This window comes from Pygocentrus nattereri, chromosome 18 (assembly GCF_015220715.1).
Source record: "Pygocentrus nattereri isolate fPygNat1 chromosome 18, fPygNat1.pri, whole genome shotgun sequence".
Lineage (NCBI taxonomy): Eukaryota > Metazoa > Chordata > Actinopteri > Characiformes > Serrasalmidae > Pygocentrus > Pygocentrus nattereri.
In genome coordinates, this window is record NC_051228.1 from 32,389,758 (window position 1) to 32,410,978 (window position 21,221).

The window sequence follows — 21,221 nt, forward strand, 5'->3', positions numbered from 1 at the left end:
TAGTGTATTTAGCTTATTCCTATTTCAATTAATGCCTTCGATTTAATTAGATCATAACCTAGTTCTTGTAAATATCTAAGATCAAAGATTATTGTTGCGCTCCATAAAACATACAAACTAGGTTACTTCAGGTCCTACTCTCTTTTATTTAAAGACCCAAAGAAATAGCCCTCGTCTATGTAGGTTCTGCTAGGGACTGCCTAAAGTGACAGTACAACAGCAAGAAGATATACTCAGTTGCACAGACAAAAATCAAGTGAATCAGAAAAACAAAGTACAATAAGTTGATCAGAGATAGCCTCTTTATATAAAACAATTCAGATTAAGTTCCTAATTTCTACAGTTAGGGAACAGACATTAAAGTTCACAAATCCAAAAGGCCTCCCTCTATAATCATCTTTTGTCCTGATTTCCCCTCAATTTTTTGCATCAAAACCCTTCAATGCCCAGGAAGCATGAATCTGCAAGAGCGTGTTTAGCTTCAAATGTTTACATTCAAAATGATGAAAAACAGGAGACGTGTAATCCTGTGTGTGAATCACACTCATATGTTCAATTATTCTAATCTACAGAGCTCATCTAGTTTTACCAACATAGAATAGAGGACAGGACATATAATGACAGGCAGCGTGCATAGATCTACAAGTTATGAATCTACAAGTTTAAGGGTGTGTAAAAGGTTTACAAAAGATGCAATAGCGACTCATTTTTTGTCGTTTTTCAGTTTTTAACATGATTTGAAAATGCATGCGGGCCTTTACATTACTTGTAAATTTTATGATGAATGGACCAAAGTAAACAGCCCAAAATGAGTTGGAAAAAAATCTGGTTCCATTAAATTACATTAAAAGTGATGTAGGTTTTTTCACTCTCCTGTAAAGTTAGCATTTTGGAGATACGAGGTTTTCTTCCGACAAGGATATACATCATCACTTTGTAAAACGTGACAGTGATTGTTTATTATATTCTTAATCTCCCAACTAGAAGCACTGAACTTAGATTTAAAGATTTTGTTTTCTGGAGCCTTCTGGAGTCCTTAATAGTTTGAGGTATGTACTTCCTTTAGAGCAGAATCAAGCCAATTCTGTGGATACGCACGAACACAGAGATCCTTGAATAGATTCTGGGCTTTAGTCTCAAAATCAGTGGCAGTTTGAATTAATTTGGTAGATTGATCTATATGGATCCGTATTCTCACTGAAATGAACAGTTAGAGGGCCAGTTACTATAAGAAGGTCAGGTTACTGACTGCATTTCAGGTCTAAGTACAGAAGAATGGTGAACCAAAATTGCCAGTGCAATTTACCTCAAGACTAATTCAAGTCTAGAAAACTGGACCTCAGTGTGTAAAATTGCATGTTTGAGAGGCAGAAGTCTTATTCAGTGTTTGAAAAAAAAAGCAAAGAGCAGTGTTCAGGGTGGGACTGGATTTCTTTTTGGGGCAGTTCAAAAAAAGCTTTGAGAGGGTTTTCGTATGTTAAGGAGCTTCCACAGCTGTGAGCCCACACTGCATTCTCAAGCTTGTTTCAACTGAGTCATTACTGAGTCGTTCCCTGCCCTCTTGCCCTCGTTGGCTGAAGAGCCATACGCCTCGCCTGCGCCATATTTGGCATCATGAGATGTGAAGTGCATCTTGTAGCATTCAGAGCTGTGCAACAAAGAGGCACTCTTCTAATTATTTTAATGAGATCTTTTCATCCAGTGATGCAAGGAGCACATTAGGTAGTAATTTCAACCTATTTCATACCCTTGAATCAGCCATTTCCAAAACTATGCCCCAATTGTCGTCTCAAGACCCTTCATCATTAGGAGCTACTGTGGAAGAAACACAAGGATGAGACTACATCAGGCAAAAGAAATGAGAAGTATGTGCTGTGTGCTATGTGATGCACTAGACCTTTTCCTTTCTGTTTAAATGCTTATTTCTTATTGCTTTAATGACTATGGGATGCTTTTCCTGTATATAAATGAAAAAAAGTTTAGAGGTAATAATTACAACAAAATCTGCCATCTTTTTCTGTAGAAACCAGTAAATTTACTCTAAGATGCCAATTTTATAGGTGGTACCTTACCTTCCTTCTACCTTTGGGCTATTTTAGAAATGCTTACCATATAGTGTAGGTGAACTTTGTAGTTACAGTTACTGACTGAAGCCCATCTGTTGCTATGCACTTCCTTTGCCCTCTCCATAAATGGCATAAGATCACCAAAGTACCATTGTTATGCAAGTATTATTTGGATGGTGGACAGGGCTGGGATGTATAAGCAATACACAGTCATACAAAAGTTAAGTGTTTATATTCAGTCCAAGTTACATTTTTAAAGGGTGGTATACAGAATAAAGTTACTTTTTATGTTTTTAGGAAAATATTTTCAGAATGGTTACTGACGTTGCAAATTGTTTACTTATTTCAGAAGACAGCACTGGGAAGGGAACAGCAGTGGGTTGAAGTGAGGTTTTTATTAAAACATATTAACAAAAGAATTGCACAAAGGAAACTGCTGACAAGTAATAGCAAGAACCAAGAAATGTGAATTAAATAAAAACTAGAACAGACCCTTTTCCATGTGCCTTATCAATATCCATCCATCCATCCATCCATTTTCTAAGCTGCTCTAAGCCGCTTCTCCGTCAGGGTCGCGGGGGGTGGGTGCTGGAGCCTATCCCAGCAGTCTTCAGGCGGAAGGCAGGATACACCCTGGACAGGTCGCCAGTCCAGCCTTATCAATATATATTTTAAATATACTCTCAATATGTTTCTTTTTAATGCATTGTAATAAAACATGTTACTGACACATTTAGGACAGAGTATGCAGTACTCAGCCATCACTACTTTCTCAAAGCATTCTACCCAGCACTGGTGGTGGACCACTCTTAGCACAGCAGTGGAAGTGCAATGTTTACTGGATGTTGTGCTGGTGTGAGTGAATTGCTGGGATTTTTACCCAGACACAGTGTGTCGGTTATACCCACTTCCATGCCACCACAAAGTTGGCATCACTGCTGTTCTGAGAATAATTCACCACCAGAATAATATCTGGTCAGCAAAAGTCATATGGTGGTCATTGTCCCTTTATGGCTAAGATAGAGGGGAGCTGATAAATTGTACTTACTACTTACTACTGTACAGTACAGTAATTGTATACCTCCAAAGTGCTTCTGTAGTACTGTGCTAAAGTCAGAGGCCTCTTTTTAAAGAGAAATCTACAGAAATAATGTTCCACAGCACCAAGGTTCAGTCTTAGAAGTTGATTGTGTATTCTGCTTCCCAGTGATGTTGAGGTCTGGACTCTGAGATGGTCAGTCCATTGTTCTGAAAACAACAGCAGCCTTTTCTGTTTAATTCGCAACCTTTTTGTTTTATTTTATTTTATCACCAACAGCTTCTTGACAGATACACATCCATTTAGACTCATAATGTTGAATTGTCTTCTCATGGTGGAAGGATGGACAGAAACAGCTTTAGACTTTTTCAAATATGAAGCAAGAGTGGAGCTTGATTTTCACCAGCCTCTTTAAGACAAAATCTCTGTACTGTTAATTTGATGGTGACAGTTTTGATGGTCTACCAGATCTTGCATGGTTGTTATGAGTTCCATTTTCTCTCCTTTTCAAAACTCCTGTTTATGTCATCTATTTTCCTTTCACTTTTCCTTTCCATCTAAAAGTGGAATACCTTATATCCAATTTTTATCAGAAATATCTCCAGAAAAATGATTCACTTGTTGGCGTAATGGTTAAGGACTGGTTTCTGACTTCTGTACAATACTGTACATAAGGGTACCTAATAAAAAAAAGCAAAAAAAAAACATTGGTATTTGGTATACATAATGAACTGGAAAGTTTATGTAACATACCTCTGATTTCAGACAGAGCCCTCCTGGGGACGAATATGCTGACTTGCGCTATGATCCAGACTGGAGAAGAAATCTGGTTGGGGCTGAGTTTCTCCGCCAAGTCCAGACCAACCTGTCCCTGGATTCCTCTGATGAGCCTGGAGACAATGACAGGCGCCCAGAAGGTGTGACTGCAATAGGGAGGCATGAATATGTAGTAGTAAGTAATCCTGCTGTGGCAGAAATGGATACTTTTCAGCCCGGCCCTCCTTCGTCCTCCTTTCACCTTCACCCTCAGCAAAACCTGTTCAGTCATGAAGACACCGCTGTGTCTGTCCCACAGGGTTTGTATATGCCTTCAGAGAGCACGCCATGTTTGAATTCAGACAGGGCCGTCAAGGCAAGGGACAGATTTATCGACCACCAAAGCACTGCTGAAATCTCTCCCTCTTCTTCTCCACGGGACAGGCAGCAAAGAGACAGGCACAAGAAATACGACAGAGAGGATCAAAGCAGTTCTACTGCTCGGAAAGGAAGCGAAGACAAGCTCAACTTACCACTCCCACAGAGGAGACACTCTCGAAAAGTTAGACAGTTCAGACCAAGAGAGGACATAGTGGAACGCAATAAAGCAACCTTAGGTATGAACACTGAAAAACAAGGATCCTATCTGAAGGCATATGGGCAGAGAGGAAAGAAAGAAGAAGAGGCAAATGAGGTTTGTCTTTATTTGCTTTTCTTATAATTCTGCTAGGTCTCATTTTGGTCAAACCTCTTGTGTTATGAAATAAAAAAAATAGTTATATGATTGTTTAAATCAAACCAAGAACAGATTGTCTGTTTACTTCATGTTTTCATGGTTATTGTAGATTGACTGCTGGAAGTGGCCTCATCTTGACCAGCTATGTTGTTTTGTAGTTTGTGTCAGGCTGCATTGTCTCAGTGGGCCACCAGGGGCCGCAATAACACAGCACACAATCTGGAGGTCCCAGACAACCTCCTCTGTCATGCTCTCTTTCTGTATTCTTTTTCTACATTTTCAGTGTCATTGGTAAAATCATACACAGATCATACTTTTTTGGTTGAAAGATTGTGTGCTGTTCAACAAATAAAATGATTTATTAAATGATCTTCATAGGAGACAAAGTCCTAATGATTTAGTTTAGATTTTCTTTTTGAATATTCATAATACTGCTGCTTAAATTGATGTAGGAAGTTGATATGAATATATACAAAAACTGGACTGTTACTTAGAAAGACTTAAAGACTTTTTTGATTTTATGGTTTTGATTATATATATATATATATATATATATATATATATATATATATACATATACACACACTCACACACACACACACACACACTATAAATATAAATTGTTGTTGGAAGAAATCTTTTTTTCTCCATTTTTGTTGTTTTTCAGTTTTTGACATAATTTGAAAATATCTGAAAAAGTTTTGGTTCCATTGTTTTACAATAAAAGTAAATTGTGTTTTTCCTTCTCCTTTAAAGGTAACATTTTTGAGATACAATCTGTCAACCATAAAATCAAATAATTCAAGTTTAAGTAACAGCACAGTTTTGTGTATATATATATATATATATATATATATATATATATATATATATATATGTATATATATAGTCATAGGTTTAAAGCCTGTCCTTTCTGTCTCTTCTCTTAACATTATTTTCATACAAATGAATGAAAGAATGAAAGACATAAAGCCGTTGACCTGGCATATAATTGTAATTGACATTACAGATGTCCTGAAGCATTTGTATTTTTGGTTCAGATCAGACTCCTTTCTCTAGTCTATTGTAAGCAGATGTCCACATTGTTTCTGCTCAACAAGTATGCCATATTTGATATGACCTGACCTGTATCATTGCTCTTTAAAAAAAATCTGAATGTGTAAGTGACCTTGCTATTATAGTGGGGCCGTACTGAAAGAGATCAGGCAGCCTAATCTAACTGTGGCTCGGAAATTAATTTGGCAGACAGTGGATGCAGAAAAAGGGGAAAGGAAGCATGTCTGGCTATGTAGTGCCTATTATGAGTTGATCTGCACAACAGTAGCTATTAAGAACATCAGAGAGGCATGGTTACCAATAGGCTCTTAGCTATCAGTGCACCTGGCCTTGCCGTGTAATTGGCAGGCTCGGCCTGTCTGCGCACCATATGAGGATTTGCTACATTTCAGGCCTTCGCTGGCCCATCTGAGCCCATACCCACCTTAATGTCTCATATCAGATACATTAGCATAGTGAAGAGCTGTTAGCATTGTGACATGGTAAACAGAGCAAGGGCTTCCCTCCGTGAATGCCACTCTGATTGTACCACCACAGACCACAGTCTGTCAGGTAAGATGCATACTGTAGATAGAGGTTATGATCTAAAACCCCTTTATATATCTTTATTTATCATCCAAACTCATAATAAAGATTGACTTCTGTGACTTGATTAGAAGTTTAGCATTGTGCGTTTTTCCTTTCTTCCTGGAAATGAGGCTTTGATTGTTTTCCATTCATTTGTGTTTATTTGGTTTTATATGATGTAAAAGGAAAGATCACAGAAGGCTTCATGCTGCATGAGCCCATCTATCTGATCTTATATTCTGATGTTTGCCCTTTGCTGTGCCTTTTTATTAAATTTTTTATTTTTCCTTCAAAGGAGGAAAAAGGGGATGCTATCAGATCTGTTGCAGCATCATTACCTGGCCTCATGTGAGCGTGCTGTTGGTCCGTTTTAAAAGCCACTATTTGCTCTTTGACAGGCTCTTTACACGCGATAATTAGCTATGTTATTAAATGTACACAATCTCATAATGCGCCAACTTTGTGGCTGAGAGTGAGGGAGTGATGCCGAGCCCCTGCAGAGGCTCCTTTGATAAAGACAGAAGTAGCAGAGCAATCTTCTGCCATTGCACTCAGCCAGAGTCCCTCGTCATCTCCCAGACCCTCACTTCAAAGCCAGGAACATAATGTACAATCTCTTAATAGCTCTAGACCGAGGCTCCGCAGCTCTCTGCCACTGTACACCCTGCCTCAGTGTAAACACCTAATCAAGATTGCCTGGGCGGCCACAATAGCAACCAAATGCAATTCAAGAACTGCAAGCCTTTGAAGTCCTCATTGCAAAAGCTGTGTTTCTCAGTCTTGAGGAAAATGGCAAGCTCAGATCGCCTGACTTTGTTGTGCCTCATCTCGCCCCAAGAGGCAATTACGGGCCCCAATTTAACAGAATAGATATTACACAGCTTATGAAGCTCAAAATGCAATTTTGTTTGATCATTTTCTCAATTTGATTGAGATTATTAAAATGGTGGACAAAAGGCTGTGGCAGTGGCTTGGGCAGAGGCTGTGGCCTGCTGCCACAGAGAGGCCATGAAGGGCACGTCTGTGATGTCCGCCACACACACACACACACACCTGTTACTGCACGATGGCAGCATGGTACAAAACACACTAGACTTGCTGAATGCAGAGCAACAAACAGTCGACTCTGCCTGTTCTGTGCCTATATAATGTCATTATAGAGTCATTGGCTTATTTATTATGGAGATCACAATATTATGGACTAACCTCAGGATTTTTAAAATCTGGAAGAAGCGTCCCACGGTCATGTTGAATTCTGTCAGCCTAGCGTGTATGAACAGTCAATACTGGTGTTGTAACAATTTGTCTTATCCCTCAAGCGGTCCTACCAAGCATCCACATATCATTTCTATAGCATAATAACTTCTGATTTCAATATTTATTCAGCCTTATTTCTGGTATATTGCACAGACATGAATCCCTAATAACATGTGCTATGGTAGGACATTTGAAGCAGGTAGCACAAGTTGTCAGAGCACCAGCTGTAGCTTCCAATTCAAGATGGTTATACTGCATGTGATAACATATCCAGACATATTTTTTTAATAGTGAACCATTCCCAACACAAAAGCAAAAGTATAGAATTCATCCTTCACCTTCAACTGTCTACCTGTGACAGACTAATGAGAGCAAACTTTGGTGGTATAGGGCTTGAGAATGTGATGTCATAACAGTGTTTTTTTGGATGATCTGCCATTGTGGCAGGGTTCATCAGTCTGGACTGGTTTGAAATAGTAGAAAAACACTAACTTTTCTACCTGATTTCCTTGATTTTGGCTGACCTTTATCTTGTGTTCTCACAAAATACGTCCATAGAGATGACTAGCAGGTAGATCTAAATGACTACCAGGTCACAGATAAGGGGAAAATGAAGGGAGATGGATCGGAAAGGAAGGTTTAATCAGCTATTGAGACACTGCACTTAAACAGCACATCACTGCGTTAGGACTTCTCATTCCAAAACTTTATAGATAAATGGATAAAAGTTTTTTAATCCAAAGATTTCTCCTTTACTGTCTCAGGTTTTCAGCCTCTTTCTCCTCATGATGTCAGACATCCAGGATGCGTTTAGATTATTGTTGCTGTTGTTATCATGACCATGAACCATGCAGCACACAATGGTTGTATGTGGTCTGTCAGGATGCCTTATTAACTCTTTAAGTTGTCTGCCGGCAGGCCTAAAGTTTTATTACACAATTCTATAACTTACGAGTAGCACAGCCACTTTGCATTAAATTCCCTGTAGTTACTGAATACCAAGACTTAGTATGTAATAAGCCTGTGATTTTCAGAGGTTAACTAATCATGTACAAATTGTGGCTGCTATTTCCACTGATACTGCTTTTCTGGCTGACTGACTATGTCAACAGTATGGAAGCAGAATTAAACAGAATAGAATCCATTAAACAGTGCTTTACTGACAAATTTGTCAGTTCATAACTGTGAAATGTCACATGATTGTCGATTCTTTGCTGTCAGTTGTCAGATGGTGATTTTCAGTTCTCAATAGACGTCTGAAGTTGTTTGTCATTCTGCAGCTGGCATCATGACTATATTACGAACACTGGGGATAAGCAGGTTTTCTCTAAAAGAAAAATTAATAGGTTTTCGGAAATTGCCATCCTGCTCCAAACTCAATACCATGCTAGACATCTAGCATACACCAGAATGGCTGGTCACCAGAAAAGCCAGCATATCGCTGCTGAAGAAAACCTTGTATCTCCAAAATAGTAAGGAAAAAACATACTTCACTTTCAATGTAAGTCAATGGAACCAGAATTTTTCCCATATCATTTTGGGTAAATTCTTTTAGGCCTCTCATCACAAAATTGACAAACAATGTAAAGAGTAACAGTAAGAAATGGAGCTACAAGGTTTTCTTCAGACAGCAAAATAGGTTGTGTTTTGGCTGCTGGTATACTGGTCTGCAGCAATGGAAGTTATTAGGCTGATCACCAGTGAAAAACAGCATATGTTGTGTACTAAACCAGCAGAAACTAGCATAGGCCAGCTTAGAGCAGAAGGGCACATTTTGTCTTGTATGCATTTTTACCTTGATTGTCACCAGATCCTTTGAATCACGGGGCTGTTTAGTAGTCAAAATATGAATATTGCTACAAGCAAGCTAACACTGCACATTGAAGCGACATCACATGAAAGAAAATTTACTATTAAACAGCACTTTTATTTTAACACCAACAGCTAATCAAACTATAGGCTACTAGTGTAAAACAACTTAATTATTACACGTGTGATAATGTCAGTTCAATGTGCATGTGGCATTAAACATGGTTTCAACTCTTGAAAAGGTCTTTAATGACCTCATAATTCAGAGGATTAAGTAACATTCTCGCTAAATGTTTTTCTTGATAGGGTGCAACAGGAGCGCTTTAAAATTTTTTTACATATTTCCATAGAGACATTAGCTTTGACGTAAAAGTGAGTGTTATGTTGACAACAGAATGACGGTTTTAGAGGTGTATTACCTCAAGTATTAAACTCAAATTAACAGCATTTTAAAATTATTATTATTATCAGAAATTTTAAAGTTTATTATAACATGTTATCCTCATATTGTTTTAGCATTATAATGTTTTGTGTTCAGGGTCACAAAGTTGACGTAGCAGTGTTTATAAACTGTTACTAACTTAAGTCTAGAAACAGTCTTCATAACTATAACAGACTCTCTGAAGACTAAGTGAAAATAAAGCCACTAAACCTTTAGAAGTGAATGGATTATCAGAGATGTTTGATGCAATATAAAACACAGGGCTAATTATCATGTGTTTTATCAGCAAGATTTTTGCCATGGGATGTTAATATCAGCTTATCAGCTAACATAAGAACTGTGAATCAGAGACTTGTGTCTTTCCCTTTGACATTTTTAAGTGTTCATTGGTGTATACACATATTTTAGTTGAAGGTAGCTTTCCTTGTTTTTCTGCTCACACCCGCTGTTGTTGTAGATGTATCAGGGTGACTGTGTTCTCTGTAATTTATTTACAGTGTTCATGCTAGTGGCTGATTGTCAACTGTTGTTTTCATTTCCCAGATAAATAAACACTCCTTATTCCGTGCATCCGACCTGCAGCAGTAGCAGCAGAGGCGGCGCAGAGATCAGCTCCCTGCACTCCTGTCCTTTCAACGAATAGATAGGCCAGCATGGCTGCCTGTTTATTGATGGATATGTTACAACTCAATCCACTCACTGCAGCATGCTTCTTTTCGACCTTCCTCTATTCGCGCTTTCAGAATTAGACGTGTTCGTTCAGGGACTCCTCAAGTCGTCAATAGCATCGATCAGGCAGGATTGTCCTCAGCAGTCAAAGTGACTTCCAAGTTTACTAAATGATTTTCATTACAGTATTAGTGGCAGATATGCTCTCCCTGAATGAGTGCATTAAGAAAAATGAAGAGAGTGAATTGATGTAATGTGAGTGTATACAGACACTTATCCTCAAACTGCTTTGAAAGGACTGTTGTAAAGGAAATCAATAGACTTACAAAACATGTGTTGGAGACACCTGTATATGAGGGATTCAATGCTTAATATTCAGTAGGCTAGAATATGTCAAATGAAGTATAATATTTGCATATAATTGAAAATACGCAGCACGTGATCCTATTTTGCAGCGGCTGGAGAGGTACATCTGGTTGTGGATTTAGTTTGTATTGAAATTGATTATCTAAAGATGCACTTTATTTTGGTAGGATAAATCATATTTTTTACAGTTAATAATGAACAGCTTCACTGAAATGCATACAAGCAATTTATGTATTTCTGTGTTTGCCACCAAGCAGCATTTTCTATATTTGTTATGTGTACCTTTATCTGGCTTTTCTCTTCCCTTTCTTTACTTTTTCCTCTTCTTTGCTCTCACGATCTCTCCTTCCCAGCTCCGACAGCCTTCTGTGGACACTTCCAGCATTGACAGCCTTGGAAGCCCAGACAATGCCCTAGACCCAGAGCTGATGTGGATACAAAAAACTCAAAAACTAAAGGTAGGACCCTTCACTCCCGTTCAGTTTATTGATTTCATCCATCTCTCTGTCTTTCTCTCTCTTCCTCTCTCTCTGTGAATGTAGGTGGGGCTGCTTGGCACAATCCATTGCTCTAATGCATAACTGTCAGCAAGGGCTTCTTCTCAAGATGAAAATGTCTACACAGTGGGCGCACTGTCACCCGGGATTTCATTTTCACTGTGATGGACGCAATTTCTGATAGAGTTGTTCAGGCACAATGGAGCCTCTGAAATGTCTTGAAAAGGAGCCCGTGCAGCAGAGAGAGGGGAAACGGAGAAGCATCATTATTTTGAGCACTTGAGCGGTCACCCTAATGCTGGCAGGCAGAGGAGAGTAAATATTTTCCCATTAGAATGGTGAAAGCTGGTGTTGGCTAAATCAGAGGCATTACATGCTGCGACACAGCCTCAGACCTCACCGAATAATGTGTGGCAGAACACTGTGCATGCCAGGTCTGCAGCAAAATGCATTATCTATACATCCCTGTTTCTCTTTGCTCTGTGATGAGGCCCATAAACCAGCTGTTGTATAAGTAAATATTTCTGCACAATTGGATGGAATCTTCCGGATCCTGTTCTGATAATGTTTTAAAATAGGGTTCATGTTGTTCTCAGAGGCCTCCTTGTGGCATGAATTTCTAATTTGATTAATTTAGGCATGCAATCCTTATTTTCTTTTTGGAAAGAAATATATTTATACCCTCATCATGTTTTGGTCAAATTATTTTATTCATGCCAACATAGAGTCTTTTGTGTCATCAAGTGCATGTCTTTTAAAAATCCTTGTCCAATTAGAGTAAGGCTACTTAACGATCACTTCAAGTGCGCTGTATCAAGCTTGGTGTCATCATAACTTAAGCAAACTAATAACCAGTGGAACGCTTTGCTTAGAGCTTGAATTGAAGTAAAGTGCATTTTCTTAATGTGTACCCAATTACATTAGATCCATAAAGAAGGTAAGCGCTCAGATGGACCCAGGCATCGGCTCCATAAACACAGACCCAACCCGAATCCTCCTGTAGTGAGAGGAGTTTCAGATGCAGGTCACCAACCGCAAGTTCCTTCCGAAAACCAGATGTGCTCTCCATCGGACTCTGGCAGCATCTCTCATCTACCCACTCAACTATCTTATCCTTCAGCTCCGACTGTCAACCTCAGCATCAACCTGAATGCTCCAGGAAAACTTGCTGAGACATTCCATGGTCCTGAGCTACAACAACCTGTTTACACACTCACCCCACCTCCTCCACCACAATGGAAGATCAGGCCTAATGTTTATAGCCCACCTTTTATACACCCTGGTTATACCATCCACCAGAGCTCTGCCCCTCAGGTGCCTCGGTCTGTCCTGACCCCTGGGCAGCTCCATGCGGGCAGTAACCATCTCCAGGGCGCTGGCAAAAGGATCAGTGGTGAACCTATCAGAACACACAAGAGCCACAGTGCCAGGTCAGTTAACCACCTTCTAACCCTGTCAGTTTGGCTTCTACACTATTGGAAAAAATTTAGCAACTTAACATGGTCTTTAGTATCTTCCTTTCATTTTCTCTGTAGAACTGTATGACAGAGGGAAAAAATGAACATCAGATGGTTCTACAAAGATTCATAGGCAAAAGCAATGTGCCATGAGATGCTGTGCATTAAATATATTTTTCCATGACTAAAAGCCAGACCACACCAATCCACCCAACACCAGAATTAGAATGAACAACCATTTGTCACTGTGTTTGCACACTGTGAAATTAGACCTCTGCATTTAACCCATCCATGCAGTGAAACACCCACATACATGCACACTAGTGAACACACACACACACACACACACTAGGGGGCAGTGAGCACACTTGCCCAGAGCAGTGGGCAGCCCTATCCACGGAGCCCGGAGAGCAATTGGGGGTTAAGTGCCTTGCTCAAGGGCACTTCAGTCATAGACTGTCAACTAAGGGGATTGAACCGGCAACCTTCCGGTCACAGGGCTGGTTCCCTAACCCCCAGCCACGACTGCTCCCTGCACCAGCACTATACTAGTGGCATTTGCCAAGAAAACAATGTCAAAGGAGAAGAACATTCTAGAGTTTCCAGACTATCACATACATGTACATGTCACGCACACCAACCAAGTCTCAAAATCCCCTTAATCTAACTTGTAGCCTTTTGAGGCTTATTGCTTTAAAATGTTGATAAAATACTGTACAACAAAACAGTATTCAAAATATTTTTTCAATCTTCAAAACAATAACTTTATGTGAACGTACTGTCCTCCTAATGGTTTGCCTTAACCAAAATTAGACAGCCAGCCAAACTCCCTGAGTAACGACACTAAAGTCAGGATTTAGCGTTCTAGCTCCAATTTTACTGTAGACTCTTGAAGGGCATGTTGGTACAACAAAGGAGAAAACTGAAAATGATAAAACATATTTTGAATTACTAACATGCAAATGATGCGTATTAAACACATTAGCTAAGCATGACTATGTAGAAAGATAGTGTACTAACACATGGTACATCCTGCTAGCCCAACAGCCTAACATACTGCAAGCTTCATTAAGCTAATACAAACAAACTTTCCTATCTATCCTAAATACTCTCTGATACTGCAAGATAAACTTATAAACAGTAAGAAATGACTTACAGGCAATGCTCACAATGGGCTAAATCTCTTGATTACGACAGATGTTAACGGCCATGTAAGGCTGCTGAGATCCACAACTGGAACTAACATGATTCTCTGGTTTCCTCTGCCAGGGTGCAATACCTCCCTTAACCAAAAGGTGTTGCTAATGTAACTTGAAACACTCTATTGAGTGCCTTGGGGCAGAACACTCCCCGCCTGGCGTCTGTGGCGCCATTAATAAACATTTACACCATATACTATGCCAACTTTCAGTCTCTCTCGGCAAAAGAAGAGTCACTTCGGAGAGTCTCACGAATGTGTTTGAGGTCCCATTTCTTGTGACTTTACTGTCTCTCAAGAGTACCATCACATTCCTGCAGATTGCGGCGACTCTCTGCCCACTTGCAGCGACTTTGTAGTGTCGGAAGGAACTCCCATTTCCGTCTGCTCCAAAATGTACTGGCAAGTACTTGTGTCTGCTTCCACTGACTTCTGTAAAGGTCCTTTCCCGATAATCCTTCCATAGGAGGGAAAGCACCAACCTTCTGTGTAACCAGCGTGTTGCTAGTCAAGATAAATGGAACATCAGGATTGGTGGAAACTGGGACATGGGGTCTGTGGCATTGATGATTGCAGAGACCTCTGTCATGAGTGTACACAGCACCTCATGGGGTAAACCCTTATGCTTCTGCAGCATGGAATCAAGCATTCTGCAAGCTACTCCAATCATGCATTCCCAGGAACCACCCCATATGTGAAGAATGAGGGGAATTGGACTCCCAAGTACAGCCCTGCTCGCTCAAATATCTCTACATACTGGATTCCAAATGCTGCTTCGTCTGCTCTAGTTTGTTCCTAGTACCGATGAAATTTGTTCCACAGTCCGATCTTAGCTGTGTCACTGGTCCTCGAATTGCAAAAAAACACCTTAGGGCGTTGATGCAGCTAGAAGTGTCCATGGACTCGATCACTTCAATGTGCACCGCTCTAGTGCTCCTGCAGGTAAACAACATGGCCCAACACTTGCTCTCTACATGCCCCCCTCTTGTGAGCCTTGTGATGACCTTCCAGTGCCCAAAAACATCCAAACCCACGTAGGTGAATGGCGGGGATGTGCTGTGTCACTCGGGTGGCAAATCTGCCATGGCCTAGCTTCCGACAGACTGTGCAGTAGTGTGTGACTGCACTGACAAGCCGCTTGCATCCAATAATCCACAGGCCTGCAGATCTGATGGCCCCTTCAGTGAAATGACAGCCTTGATGCTCTACTTGCTCGTGATAATGCCTCACTAACAGTATAGACACATGGCTGTGTTTGGGTAGTATAAGAGGGTTCTTTTCTGCAGGGTTCTTACTCCAGTGGTGCGTGTTTGAGCCGGCCTCCAGTTCTCAAAAGGCCTCTGTCAACTTTAGGTTGGAGTTTGAAGAGCGGACTGCTCTTAGGCAGGTACTTGCTATCTACAAGGGCAGAGAATTCCACTGGAAAGGCTTCTTTCTGAACAGCTCTGATGATAACATCCATACTCCGAGAAAGTTGATCTGGAAGAAGGGATCGTTTGCACTGGCACCAACCTTTGCATCCCGTGACATCATTTGCATTATTCTTTGACGTGTAGGCTTGCGCTATATGTACAAGGAAGGCAATGGCTCTTAAGAGAGAGGTCCATTTGAAGAAGGGCTTGAAGCGATCTGAGCCAAGATTTTGTTTCTGGACTTGTGTTTGAAAACTCAACACTTCAAGCCACATCTAGCTCTGGATTGATTATCTCAAAGAACTTTACAGTGCATCCGGAAAGTATTCACAGCGCTTCACTTTTTCCACATTTTGTTTTGTTACAGCCTTATTCCAAATTGAATTAAATTAATCTTTTTCCTCTAAATTCTACACAAAATACCCCATTGTGACCATGTGAAAAACGTTTTCTCGAGAGTTTTGAAAATTTATTAAAATTAAAAAACAAAGAAATCATATTTACATAAGTATTCACAGCCTTTGCTTAATACTTTGTAGAACCACCTTTGGCAGCAACTACAGCCTCAAGTCTTTTTGAATATGATGCCACAAGCTTGGCACACCTATCTTTAGGCAGTTTTGCCCATTCTTCTTTGCAGTACCTCTGAAGCTCCATCAGGTTGGATGGGAGACGTCTGTGCACAGCCATTTTCAGATCTCTCCAGAGATGTTCAATCGGATTCAAGTCTGGGCTCTGGCTGGGCCACTCCAGGACATTCACAGAGTGGTCCTGAAGCCACTGCTTTGAGATCTTGGCTGTGTGCTTCGGATCGTTGTCCTGCTGAAAAATGAACCGTCGCCCCAGTCTGAGGTCAAGAGCGCTCTGGAGCAGGTTTTTATCCAGGATGTCTCTGTACATTGCGGCATTCATCTTTCCCTCTATCCTGACTAGTCTGCCAGTTCCTGCTGCTGAGAAACATCCCCATAGCATGATGCTGCCACCACCATGCTTGACTGTAGGGATGGTATTGGCCTCGTGATGAGCAGTGCCTGGTTTCCTCCAAACATGACGCCTGGCATTCACACCAAAGAGTTCAATCTTTGTCTCATCAGACCAGAGAATTTTGTTTCTCATGGTCTGAGAGTCCTTCAGGTGCCTTTTTGCAAATTCCAGACGGGCTGCCTTGTGCCTTTTACTAAGGAGTGGCTTTCGCCTGGCCACTCTGCCATACAGGCCTGATTGGTGGATTGCTGCAGAGATGGTTGTCCTTCTGCAAGGTTCTCCTCTCTCCACGGAGGAACGCTGGAGCTCTGACAGAGTGATCATTGGGTTCTTGGTCACCTCCCTGACCAAGGCCCTTCTCCCCCGATCGCTCAATTTAGACGGCCGGCCAGCTCTAGGAAGAGTCCTGGTGGTTCCGAACTTCTTCCATTTACGAATGATGGAGGCCACTGTGCTCATTGGGACCTTCAACGCAGCAGTAATTTTTCTGTATCCTTCCCCAGATTTGTGCCTCGAGACAATTTTGTCTCGGAGGTCTACAGACAATTCCTTTGACTTCATGCTTGGTGTTTGCGCTCTGACATGCAGTCAACTGTGGGACCTTATATAGACAGGTGTGTGCCTTTCCAAATCATGTCCAATCAACCACAGGTGGACTCCATTTAAGCTGTAGAAACATCTCAAGGATGATCAGTGGAAACAGGATGCACCTGAGCTCAATTTTGAGCTTCATGGCAAAGGCTGTGAATACTTATGTAAATATGATTTCTTTGTTTTTTAATTTTAATACATTTTCAAAACTCTCGAGAAAACTTTTTTCACATGGTCACAATGGGGTATTTTGTGTAGAATTTTGAGGAAAAAGATTAATATAATTAAATTTGGAATAAGGCTGTAACAAAACAAAATGTGGAAAAAGTGAAGCGCTGTGAATACTTTCCGGATGCACTGTAATTCCACTTGCAGCTCCTCAACAGGTCTATGAAAGAAAGGTGGCCCACTAAACCATGTTGTTTTTGCAAGCAAAGATGCAGGAATGGACCTGGATACATGATCCACTGGATTTTGTTCTGTAGGTATGAAGAAACACTGCTCTGGCTTGGTTGTCTGGCGTATTCGTTGCACTCTATTATGTACATACACATGAAAGCGCTTTACCTCGTTATGGATATATCCAAGAACTGCCTTGCTGTCGCAGTAATATCTCACTGTGTCCAGTTTGAGGTCAATTTCATTTATGATGAGCTCCACCATTTCAACAGCTAGAACTGCAACACAAAGTATTGGGATGGTAGGCTTGGACGTGGGAACCAACTTAGCTTTCCCCAAGATGAAGCCTACAGTGCTGTTTCCATGTTCATCAATGGCTCTAAGATACGCTACTACACCAATGGTCTTGGTGGAGGCATCTGAGAATACACATTTGGAAAGCGATTCTGGTGTGTATGTATGAGGAATGTGTAGCTCCTTTAACTCTTGGAATGAGTCTCGCCAGCTTTCCTATGCTCCTTGTTTCTCCTCTGGAAGTGGATCATCCCAATCATGTGTCTCACTGGTAGGTTCCCGGAGCAGTACCTATCCTTGTACGGTGACTGGAGAAGCTAACCCAAGGGGATCAAAGACACTGTTTACAGTGGATAAAACTCCCCGACGAGTGAAGGGTTTGTCATCCACTGACACATTAAAAGTGAATGTGTCGCTAGTCATCTCCCAGTGCAATCCAAGACTTCTCTGTATAGTTGAGGTTTAGTTGAGGTGAAGTCTTTCACAGCTTGAGCATGCTCTTCACGTGGGAATGCCTCTATTACTGCTGAGCTGTTGGAAACAACCTTATGAAGATGAAGATTTGACTCTGCTAGAGATGCTTGTGTTCTCTTCAGAAGATTGATGGCTTCTAAGTCGGTGGGCAAGGAAATGAGACCATCATCAACATAGAAGTGTCTTTCCACAAAGCGCCATATATCTTCACCATGTTTTTTCTCACCTTCCATAAATGTCAATGGAAGGAGAGGGACTATTGCCAAACACGTGGAGCTTCATGCGGTACTCTCTGGTGACTTTCATTGGATTTTTGTCCCTAAACCACAGGAATCTCAAGAAGTCACGGTGATCTTCTCTCACGTGGAAGCAATAGAACATCCTATGAATGTCCGCCATGATCGCCACTTGTTCCTTGCGGAAACGAATGAGAACTCCAAGTAGGCTGTTGTTGAGGTCAGGACCAGTCAACAACACACTGTTAAGGGAAATGCCTTCTTCCTGCGAGCTGGAATCAAACACAACTCTTATTTCATCTGGCTTTTGTGGATGGTAAATGCCAAACATTGGCAGATACCAACACTCCTTGTCTCCATCTATCAGAACTACTGGTTCAGCATGGTCATTGGCAAAGTTCCTTTCCATGAAGGCCAGGAACTGCTGCTTCATTACAGGTCTCCTTTCCAGCATTGTACAGAGTGAAGTAAGTCGAGAGAGGGCTTGTCTACGATTATTTGGTAGCCTCACGCATGGCACTCTGAAAGGTAATGGTGCAACCCAGTTGTTTTTCTCATCTCTGTACACCTCTATGTTCATGATCTCTAGAAAGGCTGCATCTTCAACAGACAGAGCAAGCTGGTTGTCACTTTCAGTTGTCTTAAACACACTGTGACCTAGGTTTTGTCCTTTGTCTCTCTGCAGGTGGGGTTTGCGAGTGCTGATGAAACTGTCCCTTTGCTCCCCGCCGTGACACACTTTTTCCTTCATATGTATGCAGCTGTCACAGGGTTTGAAGTAAGATGAATGTCCATTCTCTAGCACATGGGTCTTGAAAGTGTTCACATCTGGTTTGTGAGCTTTCCCAATGCATATCTCTCCAATTACCACCCAAACCAGATCAGATTTCTGCGCAAAGGGACATTGTGCAGGCTGTTGATCTGTTGACGTACCTTGTGCTCTCTTACAACGTCTCTGCCCAACAAAAGAAGGATTCGGGCATTTGAATCAAGCTTGGGGATGTGAGTTGCTATGGCTTTCAGATGAGGATGTAAGAGCACTATTTCAGGTGTTGGAATTTCTGACCTGTTGGTGGGAATTTGGTCACACTCAATCAGAGGTGGTAATGTGAGAGTAAGTTCTCCATTCACAGGTTCAATTTGGAAGCCTGCTTTTCTCCCGAACACTTTGTTAACTCCAGCACATGTTCTTAGCAAATAAGGAGTGGAACAACCTTTCAGGTTCAAAGAATTCTGGCCTAGCCAATGAACGATTACTTTGGTCATCAAGAACTACATATACCTTGATTGCTTTATCATGTTGCCCCTGAAGAAACACTCGAGCTAAACGTATTTTTGCTCAAGATACTGCTGGCCGCCCTTCACCACAAATCTCTGTGCAGTGTGTGATGCAGGCTCTTCTTCCACTTTGCTGCGTTCTGGTGCTGGGACTGGAGTTTTATGTGCTTGTGGTGCTGGACCAGGCTGTAAGGCTGAAACATGATGATTGCTTCCACATTCAGTGCATTTCACAAAGACTTCACAATCTTTGGCTACATGGGAAGTCGTTGCACAGCACTTATAGCATAGACCGTTTTCATGAAGGAATGCTTTTCTCTCATCAATTTGTTTTGCCCTAAACTAATGGATGTGGTTTGCGATGGATTAGACAGCTTTTTCCTGGACTATCGACTTGTTTTGGAACATGGTTGATTTCACAATCGGTTCCTGAGGCAACATCTGTCTTGTGAACTGTTATGTGGATCCTTCCTGTTGTCCCCCTTATGGAGGGACAGCTATTGTTGGGAAGTGTGAAACTTGGGTCATTTCTGATGTGAGCTTCATAGCAGATAAACCTAGCAAAGAAGAAGAATAGAGGGAAAAGACCATTGTGCTCGTCTTTGTAGCTGGAACCTTGGCATACCCATTTTTCCTGTAGAGCATGTGGGAGTTTTTCTACTATGGGACCAACGCCTCGTGTTGTGTCCAGGAAAGCTAACCCTGGTAAGTATCCGTCTTCTTTTGCACATTGTATCTCCATGAGAAGGTCTCCTAACTCTCTAAGTTTGATGTAATCCTTAGCAGGAATCCTCGGAAATGCATCTACTTTCTTGAAAAGAGCACTTTCGATTACTTCAGGTGAAGCATAACACTTGCTCAGTCTGTCCCATGCTTTTTCCAGTGCCTTATCTGGATTGTTGACATATGCTTGACGAATTCTCCTGATGTGCTGAGGCGATTCTTTGCCTAGCCATTTGATCAGGAGATCCAGTTCTTCACTGGGGGAGAGACCAAGTCCTCTTACAGCATTAACAAAAGAAGACTGCCATGCCCTAAAACTCTCAGGTTGGTTGTCAAATTGACTAAGTCCTGTGGTGACCAACTCTCTTCGAGCTAAATACTTGACAACAGCCTAACATACTGCAAGCTGCAGCGTTCTGGACTAATTGAAGCTTGTTAAGGCTTTTGAAGTATCAGGCCTTGAAGTAATAAATGCATGAACTAACTTTTGTGCTTCCTGTAGAGATAATGCATTTCTTAATTTAGCAATATTGTGGAGATGCAGGAAGGCTATTCTAGTAATATTAGTTATATATGCGTCGAAGGACAGATCAGAGTCTATCATGACACCCAGATTTTTTACAGATGAGCTTGATGCAACTGAGAAATTGTTAAGTGTAAAATTAGACAGTTTGTTTCTAGCTGCTCTTAGTCCAAGAAGGAGGACCTCTGTTTTATCTTAGTTAAGTAGCAGAAAGTTACTTGACATCCAGTTTTTTATGTCTTTGACACAGTACTCAATCTTGCCAAGTTTAATTTTATCATTTGGTTCGCTTGATATAACTGTGTCATCGGCATAGCAGTGGAAATTTATGCCGTGTTTACTGATAATGGTGCCCAGTCATGGCATATATATTGTGAATAATGCAGGTCCTA

The 21,221-nt window shown here is 41.1% G+C and overlaps 1 protein-coding gene across 2 annotated transcripts in view; it reads left to right on the top strand.

Moving 5' to 3' along the window:
- The window catches only part of jhy (junctional cadherin complex regulator), a 36,007-nt gene that overhangs the window by 3,481 nt on the left and 11,305 nt on the right, over window positions 1-21,221 (top strand). For both annotated transcript variants that reach the window (XM_017691323.2, XM_017691322.2), the window contains exons 2-4: window positions 3,871-4,555; window positions 11,117-11,221; window positions 12,185-12,690. In XM_017691323.2, coding sequence (XP_017546812.1) covers window positions 3,871-4,555; window positions 11,117-11,221; window positions 12,185-12,690 — 1,296 coding nt within the window. The remainder of the gene's footprint in view (window positions 1-3,870; window positions 4,556-11,116; window positions 11,222-12,184; window positions 12,691-21,221) is intronic.